This window comes from Melanaphis sacchari, unplaced genomic scaffold (assembly GCF_002803265.2).
Source record: "Melanaphis sacchari strain LSU unplaced genomic scaffold, SCAv2.0 Contig15_pilon_pilon, whole genome shotgun sequence".
NCBI lineage: Eukaryota > Metazoa > Arthropoda > Insecta > Hemiptera > Aphididae > Melanaphis > Melanaphis sacchari.
Genome location: NW_020270722.1, coordinates 170,924 through 181,190, shown reverse-complemented (window position 1 = coordinate 181,190; position 10,267 = coordinate 170,924). Strand labels below are relative to the sequence as shown.

The following is a 10,267-nucleotide window of genomic DNA, read 5'->3' as shown; positions in this document are numbered from 1 at the left end:
TTTTTGCCACTACTTATTCAACGACCCGACAGGGTCGCGATGGCTATCCAACGATTGAGTACGTTATACCTTTTTAAAAATAACAAAGAACTTACCACTGACTCTAAAAAAACCTAAAAAAGAATACAATGAGAACGAATTTACGTGCAACGTTGCCATATCATTTATTACTTATCATTTAACAAATATTCTAGAAAAAAGTCATATGTAATATAAATATGTTTAAACAATTTAAAAAAATGAAGAATTAAAAAAAAAAAAAAATGTAATACCTATGTATAAAAATGTAATAAATAAGTAATAAGTAATGACAAATGAGTTATCTATAAATTATTTATAGCAAGATAGCGTAATCCAACATACTCTAAATATTTTAATAAATTACTTGAACTTTTATTTGCTACATACCACATATATTTATTATGAATATTAATTAGTTTTTCATTTTCTTTTATTAAAACTTCATTTATTTTACACCGTTCTATCGTTGTTATTGTTAATGAAGTTTCTGATTGTGTTTCAATTAGTGTTTGAATAACAATATATATTGCTGGATGAGAACTGTAAAATTGGTCGTTAAATGTTCTATGAAAGCTTTCAGCGGCATTAATAGTCCTAGAAAGTTAATAATTATAGTAATTATTAATTTGCATGTATTAATTTATTTGAAACTTACCTGCGATTTTCCGAAGGTTTCATTGCCCACAATTTCGTATTGAACGGACAGCCAGGCTCTATGTAATTATCTAAAATATAATCTGAAAAAATGTGACCAATTTCTTCATTTGGGCAAACAGCGATTAACTCCACGAATGCATCCTCAACTTCGTCATGGTTTATAAATTGAAGACCAAAAAACATCTTTAGCCAATTTCCTAAGTCATCATCAACATTTTTATATGCATTTCGAAGTTTACTTTCACTATTTATCTAAAATAAAAATAAATGTTCAATTAAAATGATATACCTCCCAATTTTTTATTGCTATAATTTTAAAAGTTTACTGTTAGAAAAATGAAAATAATAAAATAATTATAAGTATAATTTATTTTTAATTTACCTTTCGCCACCATGCTTGTCCTAGATGGTATCTGCAACCAATAATATTAACTTGAGGGAAGATTTCTACCGCTGCTTCATGGGCTCCAACTTCAAAATCCAAGTGCAAATTAGTAATGTTTAACACTCGGTTTGTCATTTTAAAACATAAATCAACAATAAACTTCCACATGTTACTGTACGTTTCTTTTAATTTGTCATTTAAAAAAAAGTATACTACAGGAATATAATGGCCATTTTTAAAACAATGAATTGTGTAAAGCTGAACAAAATATTTCGGTGCATATTCAAATATACCGTCGCCAAAAAAGTCAGTACAAGTCGTCATAAATTCCATATTTTGTATTGTAGTTAAACATATAAACAGTTGATTGTCAGGTATGTGAATAAATTGTTGGCCTTTATACATAAAAGTGTTTTCATTTTGATTTTCCTTAAGCTGAGTAAATGCTTCATTGAGTGACTTAGGAAATGGTGGATAACATTTTCTTCGTTCGGTGTACATGGTTTTCCTAAAATTATTATGGTCTTTATGAGATAGAGTTGAATAATTGTCTGTTGAAAGTTCAGTGTGTATTATTTTACTCGGCTTTGCTGAAACGCAATCTACGGCTTTTCGCTTGCAGTTTTCACGTACAACTTGACGTTCTATAGTAGAGATAGGGATATCGGAATGATAATGCTTACCGAGTTTTTGAATCAATAATTTTTTTTCTGAGTCTGTTAGAATACTTGCAGTACATTTATTATTTGAACACTTCCATTTCAACCGTTTGTCTTTACGTTTCCTAATAAAACGATATTTATTATTATTTAATAGTAGTAGATCTTCACCTCGTTCACTTCGTATAATTTTAATTTCATTAGGTTCCATATTATAATATTTAATATATTTTAATATAATATTTCATAAATTGACGAATACTTCGTTGACGTTTGTGCGACGACTACAACGCCTATTGAGTATTAAGTCGTTCTCTCGTATATCTGGTATCTAAGTTATAAATAACATCCGATAAACGTCCGATAAATATTAAATATCAACCGGATCAATCGTTCAGCCAAAATGGTATAATGTTCTTTATCGTTCGATAGCCGATTATCGTGCTCAAATTATCTTTCGATTACATTTGCAACTTTGGAAAAAAAAATTTATTGAGCGTTCTCAATCGTGTACCACAACTAACGTTCTCAATCGTATTTTACCGGTTGCGCTAAGTATAAAAAACAAAAAAAACACCTTAAAATGAATGCATCGGCAATCACAACGCGCGACAACTGCCAGGTATTTGTCCGTGCATATCTAATTTCTTGTAGAATAATTTAGTTTGACAATGCACCAATCTTATTGGAAATGTTCCGTAGAAGAGAATGTTGCACTTTTTAATCCGATCTGAACATTATAAATGGAGTTATAGCCAAATATATTATGAACTTTTATGGTAAAAAAGAAAATGTTATTCGATAACGTACCCTGTGGCCCGCAGGAAGTTCCCCGCCCACTGAGGAGATGCACATACGCACTGACCGTACGCGCTGCTTTGTCGTTACCACTCGGCCACTCGGCGCGCGACGCGCTGCGAACGTGCTACAGCGCTTGCGGCGGTGGTGTTTCCAGTTAATACGTAACAGCTCGCGGAGCGACGCAGTATAATAATATAATATATATATATATATATAATATTATATATAATATATATTATTATAATAATATTTAATAATAATGATTATAACAACAACAACAATAATAATAATAATAATAATAACATAAAAAAAATTAGTGATATCCCAACAAAAACACTACGTCAAACCCCGTGTAAAAAAACGCTCAGTATAAAAAAAAAACCACCTCAAAAAGTTGTGACATCATTTTATACATGTGTATTTAAACTATATAGGAATAGATATATTATTATCATTCATGTTAAAATTCACTGCTTATAAATTGAACTTAGCTGGTGACATTATTTAAAACTCACGAGAATTCATTTGGTATTGAGTATACGTGTTATGTTTGAAAATGAGTGATACTAATTAAGTGTTATATAAATTAATTGTTATAAATTACTAATTAAGCGTTATAATTTTAAAGTCACCAGCTAAGTTCAATTTATAAGCAGTGAATTTTAACATAAATGATAATAATATATCTATTCCTATATAGTTTAAATACATAGCTAATAGCTATAAAATTATATCACAACTTTTTGCGGTGGTTTTTTTGTTATACTGAGCGTTTTTTTTTTACACGGGGTTTGGCGTAGTGTTTTTGTTGGGATATTATTTAGTTTACAGAATGAAAATGCCAAATTAAAGTGATTTTAAGGAGTTTTGATACTGATTGATTCTAAGGAGTTCAAATAGGCAATATTTTAAATTAATGTTACGGCTTGCGGGTTTAGTAAATTCGTGTGTAGTAAATGGTAATTAGTAATTACTAATTATTAATTAGTGTATGTATGACTGTTGGTAAAATAAATAGTGGAATATTCCTATAAATGTCTGGATATATTAATAATTTATTGCATGAATATTAATTAAAATATTGTTTTATTGTTGTTGGAAAAGTATATTAAGTAGTATCACTCAAATTATCTGGCGTTTTAAACGAATTGGTCATTTACTATTTAATGTTGGAAAAGTAATCGTAATACGCAGATAGACAATGTAAAAAATATTACAATTAAATATCAAATTTACCATATGATTTAAGTCTCACGGTAACTTTATTATTAATTATAACAATTTTTTTGTCATTACAGTCAACAAATATTTATCTTTTGCTAATCGTATCTTATCTATTTATTCCATACCATTTCTGAAAATACATTTAAATATTTCATAAAATTTACTTGAAAATGGGTTGCTTACAATTTTTTTAACTAATTATTTTTTTTTTTTTAAATATTATTAATGTTTTAAAATAATTAATAGAGTTTTTATGAGTTTAATTTCAAATAAGTTGAAAAGTAATTTTGAAGTAAATTGTTAAGAGAATTCAAACATGTTTCATAAGTTTTATCTGATGACTAGGATAGTCGATACATTTGGCAAAAGGTAGATTTATTTTGGTAAACGAGATCAAATCCCTTCAAGCTATTTATAGTTAATATATCAGAACCTATTCATACCGGTATATGCACGATAGGTCGGTATTAAGTTATAAGAATTAATTTACATTTAGTATTTCTATCTCTATGTAATAATAGTTTATCTGTCTTAACAAAAATTAGTTAAACTTAAACTATGTTATTACTGATAGAAAAATAAATTATTAATGTATATAATAGCAGTGAAAAATTATCTATTATGTCATTATTCTTAAAAATAGATATAATCTAATATAAATCTCAGTTCAAAATCGTTTTTAGTATTTAGATTTATAATTAAATTCAAAATATACATATTTATTATTGTGATATTATTCACTAATGAAGTACAGTCGACGTTCATTTACTACACAACAGAATAAGTTATCCTGTTTTTATACTTTAAAATATTTGTATATTCATATACTAATTATTATTCTATAATGACTGTCGACTGATGACCGTATAACATTAACATACGCATGATTTTATTTATTGAGTTTAATTAAATTAGAACTACGTAAATACTTCTATGTTATTAATTACATTATTTAAACGCTACTGCTACACTTATAAATGCTTGTATATATTAAACAACAAACTAGAATAAAGTATTATTATTGAACGTTTTTTTAATGACCATAATTAATTTTAAATTTATTTTTATGAATGTCGATAAAAATTATTTGTTGGTCAAAATTCTTGAAAATCAAATACAACATCCCACAAAAACTGTTCTTATATCAATATAAAAATATAAAAATATATAAGCACACATTTTTTTTTATGCATTTGAAGTAAAAAAAACTAAACTATTTTGTTGTAAGAAATTCATAAAAACTTTTTTTTTTATATATCTAAGTTTTGAAAATTAATTACAAAATTTCTCATTAGTAATTCATAATGAAATCATAAAATCTTAAAGATATATGAGAAGAATTATTTTTATAGACATCTTAAGTTTAAATTTGGACTTATTTAAACGATATGTAATGATGTTAATTATTCTTTATAATTTAAATACATTATTCATATGAACCTAAAGCTTTTACTTTATTAAATTATCATGAATTTTATTATACGCAATGATATTTTTGATTTATTTTAGGATAATATTACTATCTCTTTATACTATTAATCTATATATTTTTACTGTTTTATGGTGTTTACAAAAAAAAATATAACATCTGTTATTAAATTTTGAGTTATGTCGATGCAATATGGTATAAATATATATTATTATAATTAAATACTAATAATATAATAAATGTAATATTTTCATGAAAAATTATACCAACATCAGCCTACCGGAAGATACTTAAAGTAAAATAAATGATCAGTAGTTATATAAACAAATAAAATATCACGGAATATATTTAATGATATAGGCTGAGAGACTGTCTCTGCTTAAGTTAAGTAAAATTTTACCCATAATAGTGATCCACTCGATACCTAATAGAGTGGTATCCAATTGTTTACTATTTTTTTAGTTTGATTTTTAGGTGTGCATATTTTTATTTTCAATTTTAATACAGTTCAACAGCTGTAATTGATTTTCATCGTGTTGCTTTGATATTATTAAAGTAGGTTATAAAAATTGATGTTCATGCATATAAAAATCATAGGCGTAAATTTGGTTTGTTAAAAGGGGGGGGGCTAAAATTATACGCATAGAACAGGCCCGCAGAAGGCTTCGTTCCCCGCACTCCTACATAAAAATTTTACAATTTTATTGTAACATTTATTTAACAAAACCATGTTTCAATATATTTATTAATACAATTTTTTTTTCCATACTAATTTAGCATTATTTATTAATGTTCATCTGTAAAATTTTTAAGAATACCTAGTCTCTTTGTTAAATTTTTGGTATTGCTTTTTTATACGTACAAGATAGACACCTATTGAATCTATCTTGTAACATGGAGTATAGACGTTCGTAATCACGTTGAAATACGTTTAATAGCCATTGTTATATTAATTATGTTCAATATATATATTATGATGCTTTAAGTGATAATGCCTAAAATTATTAAATTTGTAAATAAATACAAAGTGATTGACGTGTCACATTGTTCTCAGGATTATTATTTTATTGCTTAATAATATTATTATTGTTGTGTATTATTTTATTATATAGTTTTATTACAATTTACAAGTATAATGAATAATGATATATTATAAGTATTATTATTGTATTAATTAATATTGAACTCTATCGTATCATACCACATTAATTGTTCTATGACTGTATGCAAATATTACCTAATAAGTGTATAGGCAATTACGGAGTGGAATAACATATTACGTAAATATAACTGAATCGATGATTGCAGAAACGACATGAGTCAATTTTTTAAAACTTTTGGGTAATTGATAAAAAGTGTATAATTTAAATAATTTGAAAAAAATTCTTATTTAAAAATGAATACTTGTAGAAATATATTATGCACTGATTATACATAATTTGTGTATTTAAATAATATGATGTTTTTTTATTATTGATTTTCAAAGTTTTCTGACTCATGACGTTTCACAAAAAATGTGATTCGTGTGGTTTTTGCAATCATCAAATCAAATACTTTCCAGTTGTGTATGTTGAGTGGTATTGTTAGTAAATTATCTGGAGTTTTTAACGAACTGGCCATTTACTATAATATTGGAAAAGTATTCAGAACACGTATAAATATAATGCGAACAATATTATGAGTAAACATTAAATTTACAATTTAATTAAAGTTATACATTTATTTTAATTATTATTTATAACAAGTGTTCTGCGATTATAGTTGACAAATATGTTATTTATTTATATTTTATTTATTGTTTTATTAATTATCTATACGCGTTGATAAAAAAGGGATAGGTATGTTGTATAATTGTAAATTGGGTCTGATTTTTAATTTCTTATTTAAGTATTGTGTTCCTGGTATATTTTGTGTATACAATTTGATATTATTATTTCAGTTTAAATATTGTATATTTAATTTACGTTTATAAATTACTTACAGGGATATTTTTACAAAATAAATATTTATTTTTTTAATTTTCACACTCAAGACTAACAATATTATTATATTAATATCGTGGTCTTTTTCTACTTCCCCCTAAATTATTGGACTCTATATACATATGTACTCTAATTTACTTTGCATGTTTTTTGTTAAATGTTCCGGGGTGAAATTTTACGTACGTTCAAAAAATGGATGTAGAATGACTGTGACCTTTTTTTGTTTTACCAGCTTCGTACATTTTCGCCTAGAATTCAAAATCAGACGTAGTTTACATGTGTAATTATTATCAGTATTTGACGTAGTTTTTAATTACTGATATTAGTGATACTAAAGCATTATAATTTTATTATTTTAAAAAGAGACGATGAATTTTGATGACAAGTTACTATAAGGACTTTGATAGGCCACTATAATATAACTTTAAGATAAAATTTTAGCGAGTGGTTACGACCTTATCCATAGTCTTATCGGTTGTCATAAATTTTAGTTTCCAAATGAAACGTAATAGACGAAAATTGTCCATTTCACGTTTTTATACGAACAAAAAAAAATTAAAATTATGTTAATTTTACGTCTAAAAATATATTCCTCTACGAAAATCATAAAATGTTGACATTAAAACAAAATATGTCTTTCTCTTTTAATTCAGATTTTAAGCAATATTAATGTAGCGTTTAAATGCCGAGGTTAAAATTTGTTTGTTTTTATAATTTGCAATTTTTCACGATTTGACAAATTTAATTAAATTTTTATTTTAAACACCTGTAAAAATATTATCATTACGTATATTTTTGATATTTAAATTTGATATATAAATAAATAAAAATAAAAATAAATAAATACGAGAAACCTTGTATTCAATTTTCAAACATTTTAACCTAGAAAACGGTTTTTAGAAAACTTAAAAAAAATCGAAAACGCTGAATGTGTATATATTTATATCTTAAAAAGTGACGAAAAATTTTGAAAATGTTATCGTTTGAAAAAAATGATAATTTAAACATTTTATTAAAACGTATAGTATTTATGGTTATTCGTTTTTGTGTTTATCCAATACAATAAAATTGATTTTGTTAATAACTGGTATTGCATAAAAATGTCTGTTTTTCCTTATTCTTAATTTTTATTTTTACCAATTATAATATTGGGAGTATTGACATCTCAAAAGTACCAACTAGATCTAATTCGCAACTTAAAACCACCAGCAAAGTCAAAAATTCTAGAAATCTTCTAGAAATCGTGTACACATACAAAGAAAACTACATCATTGCCCTGCTCAGGCCACTTAGAATTTAAAATAAGAGATCTCTGCTCACAAAAAAATTATAGTACTGGTTGTGCTTTTGAGTATAGTACCTAACTGTTTATATATATAATATATTATGTAAATATGAATAATTAATAAAAATAATATAACTCATAAATAGAGAACGCATTTCATTATAAATACATATATTTAATGGAATGAGATATTTTTAATTTAATAAAATATGTGTATAATTTAGATTATTCTAATTAAAATAAGCCATTTTTTTTTTTGTTGATATTTTTATATTATATTGAGTAAATAAGAACATATTTTAGTATACATATTTAAGTCAATTTTGATTTTTCTCGATTTTTTTTGTAGATTTTTGATGGCGGTAAAAATATTCTACATTATCTAAACGAGTAGGTTTAGTTAATAATTTGATAAAAACTTTAATTTGAAAAATAATTTTATTAACATTACTTTATTATTTTTTTATTTCTTTGTTTATACAATAAGTCATAAGACAACTGAAAATCCGAAATGTGCCTTTGTTAGATGACTCTACTATATATTATTGAAGAAGTACAAGGCTACTTAGGACATTTAGTAATATAAAAATGTAGTATGTATTTTGAAAAAAATCATAGTTTAAAAAATATAAAATAAATACATATACATTTAGGATTAAATCCCAAAAATATATTGGCCGTCGAAGTGTATACGTTAATATTAATTATGAAATACGCCTTCAATACATCAGTCTATATAAAACGTTCGTTCAGTCAGTATAAAAACATGTTTTGATTAAATCGTCGCTATTTAACATTTTGAAATCTCTGAGAATATTTAATTTCACATTTTTTTAAGAATTAATTAGTGATAAATATATACTTTTTTGCTAAGTTATATTTTTATATTTTTTTTATATTTTTATTAAGCAATAATTACATATTTTGATTTTTTTTTACATAATTTAATAAAAATAAGTACATAAAAATATATATATTTTAATTTTCTTGTTACATTAAAATTTGTTCTTTATAGTTACAAGTAATACGTAGTAACTGATAATACACATAATGTACATGGTTCACGGTAATTAAACTTTATAATAGATTTTTAAAAGAATTGTAATTTATGGCTTATTTAAAGCAAAAGCTATTTGATATATTATTATGATGTATGAGGTATAACGATTTACATATCTCAGAATAGATTAGATATTTAAATATTCAGAAATGATTTTATCTAGCTGTACTTTATCAATTTTAATTCAAATTAAATTCATGATTATTTAGATTGTTAATAATTATATTTTATATGATCCGATATGTATACACTTATAACCAGTGTATTTAATTTTATTCAAAAAGTGGTCATGCTCTAATTGATTTATATTTTATATTATAGATTATTGATTATTGTCAATAATATTAATTGCCAGCATATTATTTTAGCAAGTATTATATGCATTATTTATATTTATTTATTTACTGGTAACTCAGTCATAAGAAAATAAGAAATTTCAAGACTGTGTACATAAGAATATGAACTTTAAAAACAAATAACATTAATATAATTAATTTAAAATAATAATACAATTACAACAAAAATCAAGTTTGAAAAAACTGTTTTACACAAATATTTAATGATTCATTAAAAAAAACTTAATAATAGTTGCGTTACCGTAATATGTAAATGTAAAATATATTACATAACATAAATGTGAAGTATACATAAAGTTCTATTTCGTTAAAATAAATAAATCGCATGTGTTAATTGTTATTACTGAATGTATTTTTAATGTCAGTATCAGGTTTAGGAGACAATTATTAAACTCATTCGTAAATACG

At 24.6% G+C, this 10,267-nt stretch overlaps 1 protein-coding gene across 1 annotated transcript; it reads right to left on the bottom strand.

Annotated features, from left to right (window-relative positions):
• Window positions 1-323: 323 nt before the first annotated feature.
• LOC112592197 lies at window positions 324-1,891 on the bottom strand. Its single transcript, XM_025336210.1, has 4 exons — window positions 1,061-1,891; window positions 677-930; window positions 476-615; window positions 324-400 (listed from the first exon to the last, which is right to left on the bottom strand). The coding sequence occupies exons 1-4, from the start codon at window positions 1,562-1,564 to the stop codon at window positions 324-326; spliced, it is 975 nt and encodes a 324-aa protein (XP_025191995.1). The 5' UTR covers window positions 1,565-1,891.
• Between the last annotated feature and the right edge of the window lie 8,376 nt (window positions 1,892-10,267).

What these genes read in the sequence shown, in the direction of transcription:
- LOC112592197 (XM_025336210.1), bottom strand. Translation starts at nt 1,564, where the DNA reads ATGTACACCGAACGAAGAAAATGTTATCCACCATTTCCTAAGTCACTC. An exon ending in GACAAGCATGGTGGCGAAAG is followed by an intron (nt 931 to 1,060) that starts GTAAATTAAAAA and finishes TTTTTATTTTAG; the next exon opens with ATAAATAGTGAAAGTAAACT. An exon ending in AAACCTTCGGAAAATCGCAG is followed by an intron (nt 616 to 676) that starts GTAAGTTTCAAA and finishes TTAACTTTCTAG; the next exon opens with GACTATTAATGCCGCTGAAA.